The 25,673-nt window shown below is 44.7% G+C and overlaps 1 protein-coding gene across 2 annotated transcripts; it reads right to left on the bottom strand.

Moving 5' to 3' along the window:
- Positions 1-3,970: 3,970 nt before the first annotated feature.
- Positions 3,971-19,995, bottom strand: TPPP3 (tubulin polymerization promoting protein family member 3). 2 transcript variants are annotated; one of them, XM_081336078.1, is made up of 4 exons: positions 19,884-19,995; positions 10,298-10,491; positions 5,759-5,912; positions 3,971-4,807 (listed from the first exon to the last, which is right to left on the bottom strand). In XM_081336078.1, exons 2-4 carry the CDS (start codon positions 10,483-10,485, stop codon positions 4,619-4,621), a joined length of 531 nt encoding a protein of 176 aa, XP_081192204.1. In that variant the 5' UTR covers positions 10,486-10,491; positions 19,884-19,995; the 3' UTR covers positions 3,971-4,618. The 2 variants fall into 2 exon arrangements, with proteins under 2 accessions (XP_081192204.1, XP_081192205.1); XM_081336079.1 differs by lacking the exon at positions 19,884-19,995 and adding an exon at positions 19,836-19,882.
- Positions 19,996-25,673: the final 5,678 nt, after the last annotated feature.

Here is a 25,673-nt window from a genome sequence, read left to right as displayed (position 1 = left end):
CTTTTCAGCCCAGGAAAAAAGCATCAGTAGACTTTTGACTTAAACCCACAGGGCTGAGTTTCTGATTCTACTGACAGAAGTCAAAAAGCCACGTGTTTCTTGTTTTTTCTTTCTCCCAGTCATAAAGCCATATAGTTTATTTGCATGTCTTTCACCAAAGGCTTGAAATCATGATGTGCCAGTCTGTTGCTAGCTGCCCTAAAAACAAACTGCCTTTGGACCAAATAAAGACAACACCGTTCCAGAAATTCACCTCTGCATCCTGATTGCTTCCCCCCACCACCACCACCTTTTGGGGTGACGGTTAGCATCTTCCCAGATCGGAAGAAAGGAATGCAGGGAAATTCTCCCAACACTGTCTATGGGACTTAGGTCATCTGTGGCAACCAAAGTCACTTGGGAGAGCCCCTCTCTCTCTGCTGCCTACAAAATTATGCTTTCCTAATCAGAATAATTAATGGAATGATGGATGGGGTGAGTGTAAGATTCTGCTTCTTGCTTTCTCTTCCTGGCTGATCTCTCCAGTAACCATCCTGATTTGGTTCCTTTTCTCCACAGGATCTGGGATGAACATTGTTTTCCCTACCCAACTGGGCAGCTGTACACTTTTTGTAATTCAGTGGGCTCAAACCTTTCTCACTTCACTTGAACTCAAAGCCTATATAGGATCAAAACAACGGTGTGAACCATTGAGAGGCATTGAAGTGGATCAAAATCATAACATGTGTTTACCAGCAGAGGGTGCTCTTGTCTGCCAGTCCTTTTTGTCCTTCTCTATCCCACTGCTTTTTAACAACCCATGAAAATTGGTTCCTTGGTTATAGTCCTTGTTTCACATGCCATTTAAAAAGCTTGCTCCGTGGTACTTTGTGAAGAAACTCACAATTGCAATTGCCGAACTGCAATTGCCAAAGGCTAATTCTTGCATTAAGTTTCTTTGTGAGCTATAGATTCAGTCTCCTTTTGTGTATTGGTAGAGAACAGCTTGCTAAGTGAGGCCTCTCTCTCTCTCTTCTCTAAGAGTAAAAGCCCTACTCATCCCCCTTGTACATTTATCATTCACAATTACTGTACATAATTTTATAAATTATGTAATAAGGCTCCCAGACCTTGTCCTTTTGAGTTGATAAAGTGGTTGCACAACAAACACTGCAGCTTAAGGCAAACCCACACAAATGTAAATCAATGTAAGATAATGAGTGAGGAGTGCTAGTGGACTAGCACTGAGGATGTTACTTAATTAGGGTAATGAAAAGTCTGCAAGAAAACAAGCAAGCTCAGAGAGGATCTGAGGATCCCTCATTTCAACCCTGAGCTACAAATATTCTCCTTCAAAGATAATGAGTCCTTAAATTTAGAACACATACAGTTAAGCAAGAAAATGCAACCAGACAGATGGAAATCCAATCGTTTGTATTTAGGGTCACAGATGGCTGTGATTGGAGATATCAAGAAACTTTGGTTTATTGTGACATGAACAAGATCAGCATTCCTCTAGACTCCTGTTTATTCTGTCTTTCCCAGTTATCTTGTATAGCTGCAAAGTTTTTTTGTTTATGAAACAAGCCAACCTCAACAAGCCACCTGTTTATAAAACCAGCTTTTTGCAACAAAATTGATTAATTATAATTCAGGATTTTTGAAGTAATGCCATATTGTAGCAAAGTGAAAAATGTTACAGCCAATGGCTTCAATGAGAAAAGGAAATTTGCTATGGATTTATTCACTCAGAAATTCTTCTTTGTTTATTTGCCCTACAGTTGTTGCCAGTAATAGATATTCCATTTTTTAAAATACAGCTTCTAAACAATTCCAGCACTTATTTTTTGCTTGTTTTGCCTTGCAGAAAGGACATCTAATAATGGAGTGCAAAACATATTGAATTCAAAACAGCTATTTTGAATAGGTCTGTGAAATCCGCCGTGCCCAGAAGGTCGCCGCGAAAGGAAGTTGGAGGGCCAGGACCAAGGGTTAAACCTTAATTCGTTTAAGGATTCTGAAGCAGGATTTCTTCTGCGACTGTGTTGCAGCAAACGGCCCTCTGTTTTAACATTAATATTAATAATAACATTAACATTTAATAAGGCATTAAGAATAAAGATGGAGAACAGCAGTCAAGCCAGGCCTCTAAACCCACATGCCACAGCGTGGAAAGCACGCATTTAGTCCTTGGTGTCCCTGGGCTTTCTTTTTTAAAACTAAGTTGTTGAGGCTGGTGGGAAAGGCCAGTCAGCCACGGACTAACCCCACCAGCCTTCGGCAGCACTGCAGACATTTCCAACTATTCTCCAAAGCACCTGAAAGCAGGACAAGAAGCAATGGATGGAAACTAGTCAAGGAGAGAAGCAACCTAGAACTAAGGAGAAACTTCCTGACAGTTAGAACAATTAACCAGTGGAACAACCTGCCTCCAGAAGTGGTGAATGCTCCAACACTGGAAGTTTTTAAGAAGAGACTGGACAGCCATTTGCCTGAAATGGTATAAGGTTTCCTGCCTGAGCAGGGGGTTGGACTAGATGACCTCCAAGGTCCCTTCCAACTTCTTCTTCTTCTTCTTCTTATTATTATTATTATTATTATTATTATTATTATTATTATTATTATTATTATTATTATTATTATTATTTATTACTATTATTATTAACTCGAGGCCTTCCGGGTTGAGGTGTGAGGAGCCATAGCCCAATCTACTGGGTCTAGAAAGGACCACTTCACCTTTGACCTTTGAACCCTTGGCCTTTGACCCCCCCTGGCCTTTGGCCTTTGACCCCCTGGCCCTTGGCCCTAGACCCTATTTAGAGCATTGGCAATCGCAACCTCCCACCGTGTTTCCCGCTGCCTCTAGTGGCTTTTGCTTGGTTGCCAACCTTACTCAATTTCCATCCCCATCTCTTTAAAATGAAAAACCTTATTAACCGAACCCCGAACCACTAACCCTAAGCTTTGACCTGTGACCCCTTGACCTTTATCCCTCGACCTTTGACCCCTTGACCCCTGGCCTCGACCCAGAGCCTAAGCCTAAGCCTAACCATTATTAACCAGTAACCATTATTAACCAGTAACCATTATTAACCATTATTAACCAGTAACCATTATTAACCAATAACCATTAACCTCCTAGAGCAGAGGTAGGCAACCTTGGCTCTTTTATGACTTGTGGACTCCCAGAATTCCTTAGTCCACATGGCTGGTTCAGGAATTCTGGGTGTTGACAGTCATAAAAGAGCCTAGGTTGCCTACTAATGGGATGGGACAGAAAAGTGTGCCCTCCTGTGGTCAAAATGAGTATTGCGGCCACCAAAAAGAGAAACCTTTTAAGTAGGATTTTAAGGTTATTATTCTCCATCTTTATTCTTAACACCTTATTAAATGTTAATGTTATTATTAATATTAATATTAATGCATTATTAATATTAATGTTAAAAGAGGCCCGTTTGCTGCAACACAGTCATAGAAGAAATCCTGCTTCAGAGGCCTTAAACTGAATTAGGGTTTAATCCCTAACCCCTGGCCCTGACCCCTAGCCCTTTTCCATGATGACAAAATAGCTCAAGAGCAAGAAAAGGAGAAACCAGCTAGGTTTTCTCAGGAGGAAGAGAAGACAGCCTCAACCTCACAAGAGGAACAATCCTAGAAAAAGCCCAGTATAGCCGATTTAGCTTATCTTGCTATATTATAATCCATTATGTGCAAACCCACACATCAAATTATGGCCTTCCAATATTGCTGGAGCCCAAGGCCTTAAGGAATGCTGAAAGATGGTGATTGCATTGAACCATAGGAGGTTTTGTTTGGGCTGAGCTTCACATACTCCCATATCATTGGGTAAGCATGGCTGAACAAACCATGGTTTAGTGTAACCAAGCATGCTTCAGCAACAGAGAGAGAGAGCCATCAGCACCCACTGATGTGTGTGGAGAACAGGATCTACAAGACAGCAGCTTCTGGTCAATTGAGGAATATATTTAGTAGTGCTTTATTCATATACAGCTTGACTTATACAGCTCGGAAGCGGTGAAGGGATGCCAGAGGACAGGATTCCCCAACCAGTCACACTTCAGAGGTGTGGGACTACAACTCCCAGTATGCCAGACAAGAGTGACACACTGGCTACGAACAATGGGAGCTGCAGTCCAACCCAGGTGGCTAGGGCAGGTTACAGGTTAGGTGAGAGGATTTGAGCACTGGCACATGTGGACAAGGTCGAGGAGGCCTTCTCAGAGGTCGGTGAGTTGTGGGAAAGGCAGCCGCCCCTGGTGGTGCCTTGAACAGCTGTTATGTGAGAAGCCGAAGTTCCACCCAAGTGAGGTTCCCCGGGAGAGCCATATTTAGTCTTGATGATCCCAGCTGAGCGAGTGGGTGGGTTGGCGAAGCCTGAGAAGCTGTTGAGGGTGAGGAAAAGCCAGGGGCAGAGATCTGAGGCAAGGGGGTGTTACAGATGAAGCTCTAGGGGGGTGGGAAGCAAAAGGCACGGCCAAGAAATTGAGATGGCAGCAACCCTTCGTTTTGCAACTCGGAACCTGGGAGTAGGCCCACTAAACCCACCCACCCCAATGCAAGGGGTGTGTGACTGGGGCACCCCCTTCTTCGGCAGAGGCACACGCTGCAACAGCAGCCCTTATTTCTTCACTTTGGCGTCATAGGTGCCAGCGTGCTTGTAGGCCAATACATAGCCGCTGTTGTCAACGATGTTCTCCCGCCCACTCTTTCCTTTGCCCTTCCCGCTCTCGTCAAAGCGCTCCTTGTGGGATCCAGTGTACTTGGAGGTGTCCGTCAGCCTCTCCACAGCCCCCACAGTCTTGGCTTTCTGGAAATCACAAAGACAAAGCGAAGCTCAGGATCCATCTTTGGCCAACACCCAACCGCCATCGCCATCCCTGATGCTCTGGAGTGGTGCTTGGAACGTTTTCACCAACCTATCCGAGAAGACATGGTGGGCAACCTACATCCCTAAGGCTGTGAGCCACCCTAAACTTTTTTTCTTTGCGGCCTTCCCCAAAGTCTTCTAACCAAGCCTATTTATAGTGATAAAAATAGCGCTTATGTACCGCTTCGTAGGGCTTTACAGCACTCTCTGGGCAGTTTGTCACCCAACAATCTGGGTCCTCAGATTGCTAAAGGTTGTATCTGTTAAACATTGGAAGAGTGGTTTCCCACCGTTCTGATACAGGGAGGCCATACACAATCTAGTAAGCTTCAACTACTTATATTTTGTTTCAGTACATTGCAAAACTTCCTGATGGTACGTTGTGGGTTCTCGAACTCTGGACATCTGCCTCTCCTGGATGGCTTAGCTGGTTCTCCTGCACACCGCAGAGAGTTAGATTAGATGATCCTTGTGGTCCCTCCCTACACTCAATTCTGTGTCTTCTAAAAAACTTCACATGGATTTAAAGAAAGAAAGGTTTTTGCCATCAAGGAAAAAAAGAAATAAAGGGAAATCTTGACTATTTCCTCCACTATTTACCCTCTGTAAAAAGCAAGTAGTTTAGATTTTAACCAACAAATATAGACACACACACACACACGGTAAGATTCCCTCTCTCCCTTTATTTGTGTATTATATTTTCCCTGGACTCGCTTACTTCAGATGTGTTAGGATTATAATTCCCCAAATATCCAGCAAACCACCAACCTCCTGCCTGGTTTTGTGATGCATAGGCTAATTTTCACGGCTCTTGACTTCCTCCCTTCCCTCCTTCCCTCCCTCCCTCCCTCCCTCCCCTCTCCCTCCCTCTCTCCCAGGAGCAACACTCACAGTGATGCCCACGTTGGTCGGTTCTCTGCCTGCCACCAGTCCGCAGATGGAGTCAAAAGCCTCCTCGTTGCTTTTATCCTTAAACCGCTTTGGCGCCAGTTCTTCCAAGGCCCGCTTGAATTCCTCAAAACTGATGACCCGGGATGATTTTGCTCTGTAACACAATGGGAACAAAGGATTCACAAACAACATGCAGGACAGGACCCCTTCTGCTTGACTGCTTTCCGCCTTTTTATGCCCAGAAGAAAGAATCAATAGAAAGAAAGAAAAAAGGAAAAAAAACTGCAAATAAAAACACACTTAGGGCATGATGCACAAATGATAGAATGGAAAGTTAACAGGGTTGGAAAGGACCTTGGAGATCTAGTCGATCCCCTGTTCAAGCAGGAGACACTATACCCTTCTGGACAAATGGCTGTCCCACCTCTTCTTAAATCCTCCAGCGTTGGTGCACCCACAACTTTTGAAAGCAAGCTCTTCTACTGATGAGTTGTTCTCAATGTCAGGAAATTTCTCCTTAATTCTAAGTTGGATTTCTCCTTGATAAGCTTCCATCTACTGCTTTTTGTTCCTCGTCTCTGTGGCAGCCCCGCAAATAGTGGAAGACTGCTATCATGTCACCCCAAGTCCTTGGTGGAGCCACTGGGGGAGATTGCATGCAGTTGCCCCAGCTTACATCCTTGCTTCATAACTCAAGACCCCAGTAGGTAGCTCAGCATCAGAGCAATGAAATCCCGCTACGAATGTCACCATATAGGTGCTTGGGAAGCTGCTACCTTCAAGGCAAGTTCTTCTTCAAGGCAAGCTTGATTCCTTACGATTAAGTCCATGTACAATCCTATACTGACAGCCACTGCCATTCATGGACACTTCTGCCTTCTGCGCTGAAATCCCTGGATAGCCTTCCATTTGATTCATAGCCATTCTCGCCCTGCTCAGCTTCCAAGGCCAGACCAAGTCAGCCAGATGTGGCCACCTGCCAGCCTTGGGAGATACAGGAATTAACTTGGAGGTGATGAAAATGATTGGGGAGACTTGTTTGCTGTGCCTGAGCTCCTGACTCCAGGCAGTGGTACGGAAGAGAACTCAGCTGCAGAGATCAATTCACCCTTCTGTTGCTTTTAATGAGACAAAAAGGGGCTTAAAAAGAACAAAACACCGGCCCACCAGCAATCAGCACCCAGATGAGCATAGAAACCCCAGGATTAACATCAGACCAACAATCAAGTAAGATCAAGCAAGGAACTGCCAACAAGCCAACAGTAAACAGCCCAACTGGAGAATCTCTAAGACCACCCCACCCACCCACCTTGACAGAGCAAGCCACTAGAACAGTGGTGGCGAACCTATGGCACGCATGCCAGAGGTGGCACTCAGAGACCTCTGTGTGGGCACATGCGCTGTCGCCCCAGTCCTAGGCCTTTAGCTGGGTTTTATAAAACTCTTTTGCTTTAGGTCTCCGCCGCTGTGTGGGGGAAAAAAAAGGTTCAATCAATCAATCAATTTCAACTTCTCGCGGGGAAAAAAAGAGATCTCGCAAAGATGGAATGGATTGATTGAACTTTTCAGTCCCACCCAGTCTGCCGTTACCACAGCAGCCATGCCCGCCCAATTGGCCACACCCACCCAATTAGCCACACCCACCCAATGGGCCACGCCCACCCAATGGGCCACACCCACCCAGCACCCGACGATACATAAGTGGGTTTTGGGTTGCCGTTCAGGCACTCAGTCTCTAAAAGGTTCGCCATCACTGCACTAGAATATAAACTGAGAGAAATCTCCATTCCTTACTAGCACTGATGATGTTACCTAGTTTGGGTAATGAAACGTCTGCAAGAAAACAAAACGAGCTCAGAGAGCACCAAGGGCCCACTTTTAGATGGCACTTGGATGTGTCCCTTGGCACTCCTGCGAAAATTGCCGCCTCGCTCTAGCTTGTATCGGATCAGGGGATCCTGCAACCTGCCTAACAAGTGCCTCAAATGCTGCTGATGTGCAGAGATTCGGACAGAGCCACGTTGTTTTTTTAACCTCAGTAACTTTCAGAATCCTCCAGCCAGCTTCTGAGGTTGAGAAACTCTGGAAGGGAGGGAAGTAAAAGCCTCCTCACACAGACACTGATAATATAACTTTTTTTGCTCCAGCTGCACATAAGCCACTGTAATGCTGAACCGTGCATTTCTCGTGAAAAACTAAAAGGGGATGTCATGAAACAGCAGGCTTTTCTCGAGCAGTTATCCAGAGAAAGTGGTTGTGCTGCTTTGCGGAGGCTTAGTCTCAGGTGTCTCCTCAAGAATTACAGCCGTCTTCCATATGCTTCAAAGCCGGGGGGGGGGGGGAATGTTACTTGTTTGCTTCTTTATTTTGGATACGTGTGTTTTATAACCTGTGGTCTGGTTTCTTTGAATATAAATAGTATCTTGGGAGTTGTGGCCCAGTTCTCTTTGGAAGCAGGACAACTGCCCTGTCAAGAGGACACCCCCGCACTTAAAAATCATATTTTTTTATTTGATTTATGCCTATCTCACATAAAAGACTCTGGCCGGATTATGATAGAATAGATAAAAACAAAAAAATGCATAATATAATTTTTTTAAAAAAAAAGACAGCGGCCAAGCTTCATAAAATAGCCTTCAACAAAGCCAAGAGAAAAGCTGTTACAGATCTGGGCCGAAAAGCAAGTTTTTAGGACCTTGTGAAAGGCCAGCAGGATCAGGGCTAACCTAGTTTCAAGTGGGATGATGTTCCACAGGGAAGGTACCATGATGGAAAAGTGCCTCTACCAGCTGACACTCAGTAGCCTGCCCATTCTGCTGGATTGGGTGGGATAAGTACAAGGGGTTCTCAATTTATGACCGGTTGCCTAGCTACCATTCAAAGTTACCACAGACCTCCTTGGGGATCTTTACAACCTTGTTCTGAAGTTCCGGTGGCCACCAGCCTCCATGGTCTGCTGACCGCGCTGTCGGCCACTTGACAACCAGCCTAAATGGAAGTCATTGGCAGTGACCCACAGTTGCCTGATCCTGTTTTACAGCGGTTTTGTTGAAAACAGGCATTTGCTTCTGGTTTTCAGCAAAACTGGCTCCTAGCAAGCATGGCTTTACTTTATTACTGTGGTAGTTGCTTTACTACTGCAGCGTTCATTTAACAAAAGAAAAGTCGTAAAATTGGGTCGATCACATACATGACCCACTTTATGACCACCGTGACATACAGTCATAAGTCAAGGACCACCTGTAGAAACAATTAGGGAGAGACAGTTTCATAAATTGCCCGGTCCCAAGCCATGAAAATTCACCACAAGGCCAGTAACCTTTAAACCAGGGGTAGGCAACCTTGGCTCTTTTATGACACGTGGACTTCAACTCCCAGAATTCCTGAGCCAGCATGTGCTCCTAAAACCACAGAATAAATTCAAGGAACCCTTACAAAATTTGGAGCTGGAATACTGACGTACCATCTGAGAAGATTTCACGCCCAACAGTGTCTCTCTCCCTTTCTCTCTCTTCCCTCCAATTAAACCATTTGTTTCTGTAATCAAGGCTTTTCCTTTACAAACAAACAAGGCTAGCAGACTAAGCTACGTTTTCTGCCACAACCAAGGACTTAACCTCTCAAACAACAAATGACATTGAGCCAGAGGAATAGTAGCGAAAAAAGACATTCTGCCAATACATTGGATCAAATCAGGACAATTTGGTCTTCTCAGAAACGCAGATGTGGCCCTCAGCTGTGCCAAGTGGAAGTTGGCATTTGGCATTTGTGTGTGTGTGTGTGTGTGTGTGAGAGAGAGAGAGAGAGAGAGAGACAGAGAGACAGAGAGACAGAGATTTAGTTGTATTTATTGGAATTTCTGCACAATGGCTGTAGGTTCCGGACAGTGATGGGCAATCATCAAAACCTTAAAACAATACACAATCATATCATCTCAAAAACAGTCTCAGTGACTTCCAGCAGGGTCTGGCCTGATCTCAACCTCTTCCAAATGCTTTTTTTTTTTTAAAAAAAGAGCCATGTTTTTGCAGTCCTGATAAAACTTAGCAAGAGGTGGGGGGTGGTCCAAAAGAGTGACGGGGTGAGCTGCCGTTCCTGCCCCAGGTAGGTGGAGCAAGGAACAGGAGCTCACCCCATTGTGCAGAGCTGGGGTCTCGAGCCTGGGCTGTCAGAGAGCATTCTCTGAGAAATTCCTCCTCAGAACATTCTCCAGAAATCCCTCACTGCCTAAATCACCTGCACACTGATTTAGCATGTATAATTCACATTACTGAGGGGAAAACATTTTAAGACCTTATGAAGTCTCTCCTGCGTCTTTCTTATATAAATGGAAGATTAAAGTTTCTGAGGACATGCTGTCTAGACTCTAGAGGGTCCTGGAAGAAGAAAAAAATATCAAATGAATAAATAATAAATACATTAAAATGCGGTGTTAATATGCTTTAATGGTGTGTTCTACATTTATTTGAAAACTCTCCATTTTGGAGTTCCTGTGTTTCATAAATTAAGTCCCACCAAGAAGCTAACAGAGATACTTACTTCACCTTGGTGAAGACAATGTCCACTTCTGTACTGGTGACCCCTTTTCCATCAATCACCTTACAATCTTTACACAGCTTGGCCCAATTCTTGCCGTTCATTTCTTGCCCGGTCGCTTTGGTGTCCCCATAGATGGCAAATTTCCGGAAGCTTTCCTGCAAAGATTCCATGTCTGTGCTCTCGGCCATGTTGCCCTTTTAAAACACAGGAACATCTGTTCAGTTCCAGGCTGTATATGATATGAGTTAACATCCCAAAGATTGGAAGAGAGAGGCAACTCAACACCCTTCAGATGTTTATGGACTTTTTTTTCCACCCCACTTGGGCTGAAAGCAGGATACAGCAACCTTGAGTCACATGCTAGTCTAGTATGTTGTGTTAAGACCCAAGATCGAAAAATTCAGGTTTGATCTCTCCAGTGGTCATGAAGCTTACTGGGTGTGACTTTGGGCCAATCATCACAACACAACCCCTCTCACAGGGCTAGTATTCGGGGAATAAAATAAGGCGTGACCCTTGTCCTTATAAGCCATTTTGAGTTCTCAAAAAAAAAAGGTGAGACACGAACACAATAACTAAATAGCAAATATGTAAACTTTGTGGCCATTTGATCTTATTTCAAAATTCCTTTGCATTCAGTTAATCCCTTTGAAAGAAGATTCTCCCTTCTCCGCCGCCTGATGTGTGAATGGGAAGAGAAAGAGAGAAGAAAAGAACATCAAGCGATGAGAATGGGCAATATCCCACCCTCTCTTTCTGGTATTACAGAATGACAGAATAAGAGTTGGAATAAGGGACCATGGTAGTCATCTAGTCCAACCCCCTGCTCAGGCAGGAGACCTTATACTATTTCAGATAATGGCTTGTATGGTTGGCAACCTTCCTGGTCTTTCTGCAAATTCCTTCAGAAATTTGGATTCCAATTATTTTAGTGGAAAGGGTAATGAAAATGAGCCTTGGTGGAGTAGTGGGCTAATGCCTCCTTAAGTAACACCAGCTGCCTGCAATTAGTGCAGGTTCGCATCCCACCAGGCTCAAGGTTGACTCAGCCTTCCATCCTTCCGAGGTAGGTAAAATGAGGACCCAGATTATTGGGGGCAATTAAGCTGACTTTGTAATAATGCCGCTTGGTGTGTGTGTGAAAGCCCTAACAAGCAGGCATACACATAGAATGAAGGCTACTGCTAAGCTTGTAAGCCGCCCTGAGTCTTCGGAGAAGGGCGGGATATAAATGGAATTTTTAAAAAAATGAATGGGGATTATAAATAAGGTTCAGAAGCAGAGAAAAGCACACCTCCTTCAGAGTTAACACACAACGATACCACTTAATTATATCAAAGACAAATTTTAGCAGCTGCTTTCTGGATTAACTGAAGCTTTCGAACAGTTTTCAAGAAAATGCTTTATTGAAATATAAATGCAAACATTGCCAAAACAAGGGTATTGCTTCTATAGGAACTCAGGGTGACAATTAAGAAGAAAATATTTCAGCTGGAAGATCAGAGGTTTTGTGCATATGAAAATGCCCAGGTTAATCCATTTTAGATAACAGAACACAATTTCTTATCAGAGCCAGAGAAACATTATTTACTGGCTCTATTTAATTCTGCCTCAATTCTGGGCAGAAGGCTGCTGGTCCCTGCCTTACGTATCACCACTACAAAGACTTCCCATCGCCTTAGGAAGTCTGTCCTGTTGTTCAAATTAAGGTTCTGGGTTTGTTAGGAAGTTGTTCTTAATGCTTAGCCTAATTCTGCTTCCTTCTCATTCCCACTCCTCTGCTCGAAGCAAGGAAAAGCCATTTTGTTCCAAGTTGTTATATAAAGAGCAATCCAAAACAGAATAAGTCATAAACACAAGACAGAAATTATTCAAAAATGTTCTTCGGTACTGAATTGAAAGGTTGCTTCTTATTGCAAATTGCATATGTTTTCCTCCACACAAATTAATTGTGGGTATATCCTTTGATGTCCAAAATAACCATCCATTTAAATTTGGAAACCATTTTTAATTATAATTCCATATATAAAGTTTCGGTTTTTTGTAACATCAGAGCCCCATAACTTAGATTTCAAATTTGCTACGTATTTTTTTAGACATAAATTATTGTAACCCCTATTTTAAATCATAATTTATATCTGACCAATGACCGTCACCCAACATTGCATCTTACCTTGAGTTTAACAATGGTTTAAAGCTTTTAAATGGTATAAGGTACTTAAATCATAGGGCAAAAAGCATGTTATCTCGAAATTGTTATTCCATTTCATTCAGTTTTGATAATCCTTATGAACCTCTTTTCTATTTATTTGTTTTTCTTTTTTCTCTCTGCTTCTTGGTGGTGTTACTTCTTTAAGTATCAACTAAAATAAAAGCATAACCTGTAATTGTGCTAAAGAAGTAATATACTGTAAAATCTAGAAACAATAAAAAGCTACATTGGGAAAAAAAACCTTAAATATTGGACTGAAAGGCAGGCAACCTGGAATGCCACTAAGTAAAAATTGTCTAGGATGTGAGGGCTGCAACATATGTCACACCGTTGATTCAGCCCAGTCAAAAATTGTGTAAGCATCAAAACATTTGTGTTTCACTTTATAGTAAAGCCACTATATAATAATTAATGGGTGGTTCTCAGATTTGGTTATGATGCAAGAATTACTTTAAATTCTGGACGGAAGGGCCACATCTGGTGCTGATTTGGGAGCTGTGTGTATATATCAGTGCACTGATAAACAGATACACTTTTACACACACACACACACACACACACACACACACACACACACACACACACACACAAATACTACCCTGTATTCTTCCGGCAAACTAATGGCTTTTCTGCTTGAATTCATAATGGAGGAGCAGATGACTCTGAGGGAGAAATCATTAGCAGAAAGAAGCCACCCGTCCTTTGCTTTGTCTCTTGGGATCCAGGAGAAAAGTCAGTGAGGCTTCCAATGCCTCTATGGGCCACCTCCAAAAGAAAACAAAAAAACAGAAAGAATTCCAGGGTCGCCGCCTATGTTTGATCGACCACAAGAACCAAGCCTTCTTCTGTACGTTTAGCTGCCATGCAAGTGATTTCATTCTTGCTTCTGGCCTCCAGGTTGGATGTCAGGAATTCTCTGTGACAGCAGGCAACCTACGATCTGCGCAAGCCAGCGTCAGCCTCACCAAGAGGGATGGGCAAAGTCCACTCAAGAATTACACCCAGGGTCAGGTTAGGTAAAAAACTACTTTCTTGCTGAGTCCTGGGTGAAGATCTTTTCTCTGGCTCTCCTGAGACTTTAGGCAGCTGCCCAATTCTTGCCAGCTGTCCAAAGTGAGCCAAATCATCTAAGTGAGCTAAAAAAGAAAAAAAAAGTTTTGGCAGGGGAAAAAAAAGGCATTACATAAGGAGCATTTAGCTACCTTCCTTCATGTCCCAGATCTGCTGCCTCCCTCTGCCCAACCGTAGAGCCGGCTCTGTCCAAGGCAGGAATGGAGGCTATCCAAGGTACTAATTTCCCGGCAAGAAATCAGCAGAGGGTTTGCAACCTCTGCGCCCTGGATCATGCTGCCCGTGGCTCCTGAGCATGTGCCCTTAGCCACCCTGCTTTCCCCTGTTAGGGCACCAGCCAGCGTGGGATTTTGCCACATCCAAGACCATAGTTACAGCCTGACATTAAACAAAAACAGACGAGTGCGTTTGGCTGTTGGTGTGGCCAGAGTTTGTGTTGCTTGGCGACGGTTGCTATGGGTGGGTTGTGATCTTTGGATGCTCTTGCAGCAGGGAGGATGGGGTGTCCTGAACTCTGCACAGAGACACGTGTGTGCATGTGTGTGGCGGAAGAAGTGTTTGTGCGTTCCTTCTTATCTCTGCTTCTCCACCGGCTCCGAGCTTGGAGATAGAAGACTGTGCAAGGCTGACACAGAGAAACCAAGACATTCCTGCATTCACAGAAACAAAAGGCAGAATGCAGACATGGAATGGCTACACAGCAAACCTAGGAAGTCAAACACTGCACCAATTCTGCTCAATCACTCCATTGCAGGTCCCGGATCTAATTTCCTAAAGACCTCTGGCTTCTCTTTATGTACAAAGGCTCTGGAAATGGGGGCATATATTTACTGATTTTTTTTTATTGATTTGAAACACTTAGATAGCCACCCGTTTTATAACCAATTTTTGGGCCGCTCCCAATCAAAAATGTTTGAAGTTTTGTTTGATTTTCTTCAACCAAATCCACTGACTGCATGGAGTAAATGCAATGCGTGTTCAAAGGCATGCTCGAGTAAACAGATTTCCATGAAGGGGGAAAAAAAAGCTTTGTGGTTTTCAAAAGCAGACAAGGATCTGGAGAGGATTCCGTAAAAGATACATTTTTAAAATATGGGAGATCTAATTGTATCTCCATTCGAGTCTTTCAATATTTAGGGGATTCATGCACAAACACACGTGTCACACAAACTCACGCATGCAGCTCCTCTTCATGCTTCATGAGTTGCATGCGAGCAAAAAGACTGTTATCTCCACACTGATGATTGCACTAGAAATAGTAAACATTGCGGAGGGTGGCTCCTAGTTACTGTCTTGCTTTCAAACTCTCCTTCCTTTTCTCCATTGCTCATGCTATTGACTCAAACCCCGTTCAAGGTACACACAGGATTTTTTCAGCAGATTGCCTAATTCACACCGTTGGGCAAGTTGCATTTTCGCCAGACATCTTGGATACATAAACAAACATTCACTGGCAAGTCTTCCCCACCCAGAAGGCTAGCTCATTTCAGACATCAGGCCAAGCCCAGTGTTTGCACTAACAATCATGTCACTAAGAATGCAAACCACGTTTCAGATTCCAGAGATGGATCACAAGCAAGCCACAGTTAAGAAGCGCTCAGTACTGGTTGTCATCTATACCTCCGTTAGCATTCGTTTCTCCTTTGACAATGCAGCAATTTCATTGTATTTGCAAAACTGTAACCGCATAATTTTGTATTTGCAACTGTGTAATTGCAAAATAAAGCCATTGCTGTGCTTTAGTTCATCAAAGCAAACCATAGTTAGCATTAAACAAAAGCTTAAAAACTCACGCTGAATCATGGTTTCAGATTTTAATTTGTTAAATGGTCCCTAGAGTTTTGAGTCTTTTGCATGGATTTTGATTTTTTTTGACCAGCAATGTTGGTCTTCTGAATGCCTTCTAAAATGCGCTGCAACAAATCATAGACTTAGCCCTAGTTAACTTCTCCAACTAGGAGGAAGATTGATAATGGCTATTGTTGTTTTTAAAATTTAGCTTTATTTAGCTGTTGTACAGTATTTACAATTTTAACTTGCTGTGACCTGCCCACTGGCTTTTTTTCAACTGGGCAGGCTACAAAAATTATCTAACACATTGGATTTTACATGGGAATTGTATCTTTTGGGCTAGTCATTCTCCAACTTCAGATACAAATTTATTTCTTTATGTCCCCTAGACTGCCCAAAAATTGGCAGTATGCTTTTTTGCTGTTTTGGGAAAGAAACACATCTGTAATTTACATCTTAAAATAAGCTTCATGTTGTTGTAACAAGCAAAGCGGGGGGGGGGGGAGAGAATAGCTTTTAAAAACACCACCTGCACATAGTACGTTTTGGTTGAAGCCGCATGCGTAATGCAGCTTTACCCATTTTGCACATCTGCCTTACTTCCTGGGCTTCTCCAAAGATTTTAGGTTCTGTAGACAGATATTTGTGCCTGCTGAGTTCTATATTTTAGAATAAATTGACATAGGACATAATGCTGGCCTGTCCTCATTAACACCTAGAAAGGAACTCAAACCATCTTTTCTTTTAATCCAGAATTTTCTATGCTTGATTGGGGAGGGGTGTGTGTGTTTATTTTTCAGATTGTCTATATTTATATCTCTGCAAGCTGCCCATAACCATAACCATATACAATTATACAATAAATATGTATCCTCTCTTTAGCTCCCTCTTTCTCTCTCTCTCTTTTTCTCCCTCCCTCCCTCCCTCTCTCTCTCCCCCTCTCCCTCTCCCTCTCCCTCCCTCCCTCCTTCCCTAATTGCCAGTAATTCTGGAGGGCAAAGGTGCAATACACATTATGTAGGGAATGCTAAGGAGTTAATTGACCTGTAAATATTGGATATCTCTTTTATAAATTTCCAACCCCGGAAATTCCCTCTTTAGATGTGTGTGGTGGAAGAAGTGTTTATGCATTCCTTCTTATCACTGCTTCTCCACGGGCTCCAAGCTTGGAGACAGAAGACTGTGAAAGGCTGACATAGAGCAACCAAGACATTCCTGCATTCATAGAAACAAAAGGCAGCAGATGCAGAATGGAGAGCATCCTGAAATCTTTGATTCTTTAAGCCTCTTGGGATGCATCTGAGAAAAGCTCTTTTATTTTTTCTCCCTCCTTTCTCCTCTTTTATTTTTTCTCCCTCCTTTCTGGTCTGAATATGAACAGATCTGCAGAGCTCCTGTGTACTTAACTGACCTCGATCCCTGATGGGAACAAGGTAAAAGGTAAAGGTTCCCCCACACATGCGTGCTAGTCGTTTCTAACTCTAGGGGCCGGTGCTCATCTTCGTTTCAAAGCCGAAGAGCCAGCACTTGTCCGAGGACATCTCCGTGATCATGTGGCCAGCATGACTAGACGCCAAAGGTGCACGGAACGCTGTTACCTTCCCACCGTAGTGGTCCCTATTTTTCTACTTGCATTTTTACGTGCTTTCAAACTGCTAGGTTGGCAGAAGCTGGGACGAGTAACAGGCGCTCACTCTGTTATGCGGCACTCGGGATTCGACCCGCCAAACTGCCGACCTTCTGATCGACAAGCTCAGTGTCCTAACCCACTAAGCCAAAACGCGTCCCTGTGATGGGAACAAAGCTACCCTTAAACACATAAACATATCTAATGGGGGATACCAGTTCAAACATTTGCAGTCCTGTTCACCTTAGAGGGCTCCATCTTTGACTGATTCATTAAAAGCAGGAGAAGCACTAGAAGCATCTCCCAATTAAAGAAGTACTTTTTGCTCAACACATGCCTGCTAGGATTGAAGTGCAGATGGACTGAAGGAAAAGCTAAGCCCACTTTTACATGGGATGCCTAAATATTCCTTTTCAAGATTCTTAGACCAGGGCTCTGCAACCTTGACAACTTTGACAAGCCTAGCAATTTTTCTCGGATCAGGTCTGTTTATCACTAGCATGGGTGAATACTGTGTGCCCCCCCATCCCCAGATCTTACTGAACTGGATCCCCCAGCTGACCTGTTGGTCAGGCTGAAGTTCTGGGAGCTGCAGTTTAGCAACCAAGAAAAGAACACGACTTCCCACCCATGGTCTAGAGATCTGGCCAGGTACAAAAATCATGTCTCACGATGGTGGATGATGCAAAACTGCAAAACAAGGTGTTTCTCTGCACCACAGTTGGTTTTCAATAGCCAGGATCAAAGCTTAAAGAGAAATGCTGCAAATATGTAGATGGCTTGGTTTAGGACAGAAATAAAGATTTGCGTGCTTGTTTTCAGTACAATAGGCATGTCACAAATCCTTGGACAGGTCTAATGCAAACCAGTTCCTCAATTCTGATAATGAGTTTGTAAGGTTTTGTGCAAAGAAGCCTTGGCATCATTGATGGAGATTCTCAGTCACCCAGTTCATGGTTGTCCCAAAGGGGCAACCAAGAAGCTTCCTCAATTTACTGAACTGAAGAAACTTCTTAGTTGAGAAGTGAAACATCTTCAAGGAAAAAAAAAACAAGAAAGGCCAGTTGCCTTTAGAAAAAAAACACCCTTGGGAGGATTTGTGTCATAGTCTGGCTTGCAATTTTTGCAAGGATATAATAATAATAATAAGTTGGAAGGGACCTTGGAGGTCATCTAGTCCAACCCCCTGCTAAGGCAGGAAACCCTATACCATTTCAGACAAATGGCTGTCCAGTCTCTTCTTAAAAACCTCCAGTGTTGGAGCATTCACCATTCACCACTTCTGGAGCATTCACAACTTTGCCCAGGATGGACTGAAGGGGACTTAATGCTTAATGCTCCTCTTTAGGGGTTTCACCAGCTCACCAACTTAAGAAGTGTGGAAGCATGCCAGCTGGGAGATTCTGGGAGCTGAAATCCACACTTCTTAAAGCTGCTGAGCTTGAGAAGCACTGATCCCTTATACAGAAGGTCATCTCAAGTCTATTGACTTGCTGAAGTTCTTGGATCGACTGTTGATCCAGCCTCATGATCACTTCTTGGGTTAATAAACCAGAGCAGAGCGCAAAGCAGGATCTCTTCACACAGACAGATAAGTCCGGAACAAAAAGTTGCTGAGGTTGTAAATGTAAAAACATATAAGTGGAAATCTCTAGGCAAAGCTCAGCTAAGGTTAACTTGCCCCGGCAGAGGGTAGCCAGCTATTTTCAAATGTTTACTCAAACAAAAAGCATTAAGCATCCAGCAGATTGAGCCAAGCAGCCCTCCTGCATAACTTCTGCATTTGCAATTAATTAAAGTCTCTGCGTCTCAAGGTGACTTTTTTTTTGCTTCCTCTGCAGCAGTATCGCCCACCAGAAAGGCAAACAGACCAAAGAGGCTGCTCCGAGGCGGCGGCACTCTTAAACAACCCAATAGGACCAGCAGACGGATCCACGGGAGCGAAACGGACCTCCAGCCACAACTAACGGAAAACCATTCAACCAACCTCACTCTCGGCACCTAGAGATGCCTAAGAGAGAGAGAGAGACCTGCAAAGCGATCACAGGCTGGCAGAGAGAGCAGATTTTTTTTTAATTATTTTTATATATTGCATTATTTACGCTACAGCCGGGTGGGAAAAGAAAAGAAAGCAAGATCGCATCCCGAATTCATCCGTCTAGAGCGAAAATGACGTCATCGTGTTGCCTGCGCTGCAAATCACAAAAAAACACGGCGCCCTCCCGAGGGGGGCCCTTCACCCAAAATCAGAGTGGGGGGGGGAAATGTGGCTTGCGGGGAGAGAGAGAGAGAGAGAGAGAGAGAGAGAGAGAGAGAGAGAGAGAGAGAAAGAGAAAGAGAAAGAGAAAGAGAGAGACGGGCCCCCCTGTCCATGGCCATCTATGGATGAGGTTTCAACAGGGCTGATGTGCAAGGGAGCGCGCCCAGACAGAGTAGGAGGTAGGAGGGTCTGCGCGATAGAGAGAGAGAGAGAGAGAGAGAGAGAGAGAGAGAGAGAGAGAGAGAGAGAGAGAGAGAGAGAGAGAGAGAGAGAGAGAGAGAGAGAGAGAGAGAGAGAGAGAGAGAGAGAGAGAGAGGCGGCAGCTTGGAGAAGGGATGCGCGGAGCTGAGGCTGCACCCATGATGGATAGATAGACAAATGGATGGATGGATGGATGGAGCAGGGCGCTTCGCTGCAGCTGCGGCGGCCGGAGCGACACCGGTGGGAAACCAGAGGGACTCTCGGCGACGCCAACGGCAAGCCCGGTTCCGCCGCTCTCTCCCACCCACCACCCCCCACCCTACCCCCCCACCGCTCCGTCCGTCCGTCCGTCCTGGGAACCGTCCTTTTACTCCACCTCGCTTTCTCCTGGGCTGCCCCGCTTGCTCGAGCGCGCGCTGCTTACCCCGCTCGCCTTCTACCTCGCTGCGCCTTTTTTGCAGAACGCCTTTTTGGCTTTGGCAAAGGCTGCACGGCCGGTCCGGGCGAGGCTCAGCTGTTGATTCCCGTCTCCATAGAGATCTGAGTGACACAGAGGCGCGCGGGGAAGGGGGGGGGGAGAGAGAGGAAGGCTTGGAGGCTGAGCAGAAGAGCAAGGGTGCGGGGCGGGTAGGGCGAGGCGAGGCACCGCCCCTCCGCTTGCCAAGCCCCGGACCCGGGCGGTGGAGCCACCGCAGGGCCGGGCGAAGAGAGGCGGTTCTACCGGAAAGTCCAGCTGGATGAATAATGGTCCCGCGGGGAAGGAAGAGGCGCAGGCAGCGGGAGAGATCCGTCTCTAGGCGATCCAAAGCCACCCAACCCCCCTCCCCACGCACACGCATACACAGAGAGAGACCCGGGTTGGCCCGCTGAAGCTTGGATCCGAGGCTTCTGGGCAGGCTGCGCAGGGGAGTGGAATTCCTGCAGGCTTGACTGAGGATGTGCAATCCACGCAGCAAAGCTTTGTTAGTGCGGAGTGGGCTTTTACATCTAAACGGCCTCGCCTCCTCCTCCCCCCCCCCCCGCTCTTCCCAATATGGTCCTTTCTAGACCCAGTAGGTTGGGCTGTGGCTCCTCACACCTCAACCCGGAAGGCCGCGAGTTGGAAATGTCTGCGCTGCTGCCGAAGGCTGGTGGTGGGGTTAGTCCCTGGCTGACTGGCCTTTCCCACCAGCCTCAACAACTTAAGTTTTAAAAAAAGAAAAGCCAGGGATGCCAAGGACTAAATGCGTGCTTTCCACGCTGAGGCCTGGCTTGACTGCTGTTGTCAAGCTGGGAGAAAGAGAGAGAGAAAAAATATGGAAGAAGCAGCTTCTTTGACTGTGGACTGTGGCTAAACAGTCAGGAGGGTGGCGGAGCTGACCTTGCGGCACATATATATTCACTGATGGATGAGGTCATCATACCTAGACCACGCAGATAGATTTTCCACCCGGTGGAAGAAATATGAAAATGCTCGCCAACTGTCTTGGCGAAGCATTTGTCCTCGTAAATGGCAAAGGCGCATCCAGCTGTCAACGAACCCACACTCACCCTGTGGTGCCTGCGAGCCTTCTTTTATCTCTAGAAGACAGTGGCTTTTCTGGTGAGGAAGAGGCTGTGACTGTCAAGAGATGCAGATAGAGAGCCGCGTTTGACTGTTCTTACGGTGTACCTGGTTCTTGACCTGTCCCGTTTTCGAGGTTCACACAGTGCAATGAACCATGGATTAGCTGAAACCTTTGGCCTTGTGTACGACGTCGGGAAAGATGGAAGTCAAAAGGAGAAGTGGATGGCAGAGGGTGAAATGGTTAGAAGGTGTCATCAGCACACTGATCGTGGGTTTGGGCGGATTCTGGGCAACAGGGGAGGACGGGGGTGGTGGGGGGGAGGGAGGCTGGCATGCTGTGGTCCATGGAGTCACGGGGTGTCAGGCATGGTTTGGCCACTGAACAGCAACGGAATCATGCTAAGCCATTGCAAATGTTAAACAAGATGAAAATTAACCGTGCTCAACAGAGTTCTGCAAATGGATCTGCGGGGTCTTCAACTGATCAGGCAAAAAGCTGTGCAAGGCCAACATTAAATCCTGTGGTCTTGCCTACTCACGCTCACCCACATGCACACGAAGAAGCAAAGATAAATCAATGGAAAGAGCTTCCTGCGCGTAATCTCGAAATGAATAAAGCAAGCTGTCTGGAGGCTATCCAGTAGAATACAATTATTTCTCTTGTCTGCTTCAAAAGAGAACTAGCATTACTGGGTGAAATCGGCAGGCGCATAGATTTTGTTCAAACCTCAGGAAAATCTTCCTAGTGGCTAAGAAAAGAGGTGAATCTTTTCCCCTGCATGGGATGGAAGAATGACAGAGCAGCCAACTGCCAGACAGACAGAGATTGTGTTATATAAAACTACATTGAATGGGAAGTTGGGTTAGATAACCTCTAAGGCACACCCTACTCAGGATTAAACAAAGATGCCTCTTGCAGGGGAATAAATAAATGTGATTTGTTGCAAAAGGAGTGGAGTGTTCATTTATGAAGGGAGACAAACAAAGCTAGCCAGCCATGCTTCCTTGGCAGCTGAGTCTCCTGGGACAGATAAATGCTTGTAACTGATAGTTAGAGGAAGGAAAAGACATGCTAGGCAACATTCAATAATATAAATATATATGTACTTTTAGTGCTGAAAGCAGGAATGTCTCCACCCAGCCGGATATCTGACTTTACCTTCCAAATACATTCTTGACCAATTATAAATACAACAGAGTATTTTTGATGCTACATCTAGCAAAGCATTGACTGACTGTTACATTTATATCCTGCCGCAATCTACCCATTCTTAGTAGTTTACGTTAAAATATGAGAATAAACACTCAAGATTAGGTGACATGTTAAATTATAAACAGAAGCTGCTTCTTTAAAACTGGCAGATTTGTTGCCTGTGTAGCCTATTTTTATTTACTGGAACATCAGAGCTTTTAAATTCTTGATTGAGGCTATTTTCAATAAAAAAAATTCAAAGAAATGTAAACTGATATCAATCAGCATCTGGGCCATTTCTCTGCCATAAGTTACAAAAATGGTTATTCAGAATGAGGAACATTATTCCCACATAATAACAGGACGCGGTGGCTCAGTGGGTTAGGACGCTGAGCTTGTCGATCAGAAGGTCGGCAGTTTGGCGGGTCGAATCCCGAGTGCCGCGTAACAGAGTGAGCGTCTATTACTTGTCCCAGCTTCTGCCAACCTAGCAGTTCGAAAGCATGTAAAAATGCAAGTAGAAAAATAGGGACCACTACGGTGGGAAGGTAACAACGTTCCGTGCGCCTTTGCCGTCTAGTCATGCCGGCCACATGACCACGGAGATGTCCTCGGACAAACGCTGGCTCTTCGGCTTTGAAACAGAGATGAGCACCGGCCCCTAGAGTCGGAAACGACTAGCATGCATGTGCGGGGGAACCTTTACCTTTTACATATATATATAAAACAAGGCAATAAAATGTAACTGTTATATAACTTGTTAATCCTAATTATATTACAAATTATATATAACTGCTAATAGGTTTCCTTTTATATGCACATTTTGGAGTGCAAATTGCTTTGCAAACTTCCAGGAGGCATCAAAGTTGGCATCTTAAGCAAATTCCAGTTTGCATAGAAGTTCAGGAATTGCTCATGGAGTAAGATCAATCTAGACACCAAATTACTGCAATCTGGTGAACTCACTACTTGACAAATGCTCAAATTTCCTTCCTTCCCCCCCCCCCCCTCTGTTCAGGGCAATTGTCCTTTTCTGACATACCTTTCAGGTCCTAAGCTCGAGTGCAGGGAATTCTCGCTTTAAACTTCCCAAATTATTTTGGGGAAACATTTTGACAAAAGGCAAAGAGAAAAAAAAATGCTTAACAACACAAGTGATTGCCTCTGGGCATAGGGAAAGGCTCCAGCAGACATTGTTGGTTTTTGCAACTAAGGAGACATATCCTAACAGCGAGACCAATTAACCAGTGTAACAGCTTGCCTTCAGAAGTTGTGAGTGGCCCCATCACTGGGAGCTTTTAAGAAAAGACTGGACAGCCACTTGTCTGGAATGGTATAGGGTCTCCTCCTTGAGCAGGGGGCTGGACTAGAACAGGGGTCCCCAACCTTGGCAACTTTAAGACTTATGGACTTCTGGGAGTTGAAGTCCACAAGTCTTAAAGTTGCCAAAGTTGGGGACCCCTGGACTAGAAGACCTCTAAGGTCCCTTCCAGCTCTCTCAGTCTCTTAGGCAAGTCTGAACTTATCTTGAAGAATATGTAAGCAACTTTAAAAATAAATAAATAAATAAGTCAGCCACCAGTGGCACATAGACTGCCTGAGTAAAACCACCGTGGGAGGCATTTGGTGAGAAAAATGGATGTGGAATGGACTCTTTCCACAAGCTCGGCCTGCCTGCAACCCAGGCTGGAATGAAGTTTGCAAAGATCTCTGCAGAGCCATTCTCCTTCCAGCTCTCTGCTGTGTAAACGTTTTGTTTGGGGGCATGACCTTGTTGTTAGGCAAATGGTGTGACAATCAACAAATCCTCCGGCAGAGGAATGAGAGCAGAGAGCTTCCCATGCGCTTGGAGGGAACTAATTGCTCCTGGCTTTTCCTCTCTCAGAAACGTCTTTTTCACAGACACTTTCGTTTACCCCGGTTTCTCTGTAAACACAGAGAGTTGTTTTTCCATACCATTTCCTTCTGCACTGGGACTTTCGAAGTGCATTTTTTTCCCAGCTGGGCCTGGGCCATTTTTGAAGTCCTGGGACAGGCTTGACCAATTCAAGATGTCATAATTAAACATCCAGGTCAGACCCTTTTCTTTATGTACAGAGAAGAGCAACCAAGATGATTAGAGGACTGGAGGCTAAAACATATAAGGAATTGGATGTATCTAGTTTAATGAAGAGAAGGAGGAGGGGGGACATGATAGCAGTGTTCCAATATCTCAGGGGCTGCCACAAAGAAGAGGGAGCCAAGCTATTCTCCAAAGCGCCTGAAGGCAGGACAAGAAGCAATGAATGGAAACTAGTCAAGGAGAGAAGCAACCTAGAACTAAGGAGAAACTTCCTGACAGTTAGAACAATTAACCAGTGGAACAACCTGCCTCCAGAAGTGGTGAATGCTCCAACACTGGAAGTTTTTAAGAAGAGACTGGACAGCCATTTGTCTGAAATGGTATAGGGTTTCCTGCCTGAGGAGGGGGTTGGACTAGATGACCTCCAAGGTCCCTTCCATCATCATCATCATCATCATCATCATCATCATCATCATCATTATTATTATTATTATTATTATTATTATTATTATTATTATTATTATTATTATTATCACCACCACTCTGGCAAAGGTGCACAAGGACAACCAGCCGCAAGGTGGAAGGACTTGGCTACAGTTGAGGGCACTTTTGGGAGACATGAAAGGTTAGAGATAGATTGTCATGGAGAGAGTCTACCGGTATGTGGTTGCTAAATGTCCAAGGAGAATCTCAGTCATCCAGGTCATGGTTGTCCCAAAGATGCTTTTTCAAGAGGCAACAGACTTTTTTTCCCCTTGAGGACGCTTTGCTTCTCAACCAAAAAGCTTCTTCACTTCCAACTGAATAGTGGAGGATGGAAGGATTTATATTCCTTGCAGTCATCTGGCCGTTAGACTCTTTCTGAGAGTCGTTGAGGCCCCTTGGAGTTTTATCTATGCCCTCAGGGTCACCTGAATGGTGCAAACGGGTGTGGAGCCTTCTTGGAACTGCTGAAAGGAGTGTGTTGTAAACAGGAGGTGGGGGGTGTCGTATCCCTCTTGCTCTGTTGAGACATGGCTGTTCAATCTTAATGTAGATGGCCTCTTTGACCCCTCTTTCAAACCAGCAATCCCCTGTCCAAAATGTGGGCATATATATATGATCGTTAGGAGTCAAAAGATGACTTGATGGAACATCACCTATCGGGTGCAATACGATTTGTGGCGGTTTGTGTGTGTGTGTGTGTGTGTATTTTGTGCCTTTTCAATTATGACTGATGGAACATAGTTTTAATAGACTAAATATCTCCGTGTCGATTTGACATCCTTATGCGCTGCACCTAAAAGGTCTGTGCATCAGAGGGACGGAGCTTTGTTCCCTTCTGGTAAGCTGGCAAGCTTGGATTTGGGTGGGGAGTAGTTAAAATTAAAGAGAGTTTTGCCCTGCCGGCTGGCACCGTCTCTTCCTGTTGCGA

Source organism: Vipera berus, assembly GCF_964194415.1.
Source record: "Vipera berus genome assembly, chromosome: 10".
Taxonomy (NCBI): Eukaryota; Metazoa; Chordata; class Lepidosauria; order Squamata; family Viperidae; genus Vipera; species Vipera berus.
Note: the sequence above shows the minus strand (reverse complement) of the source record. Positions and strands in the feature narration are given on the sequence as shown.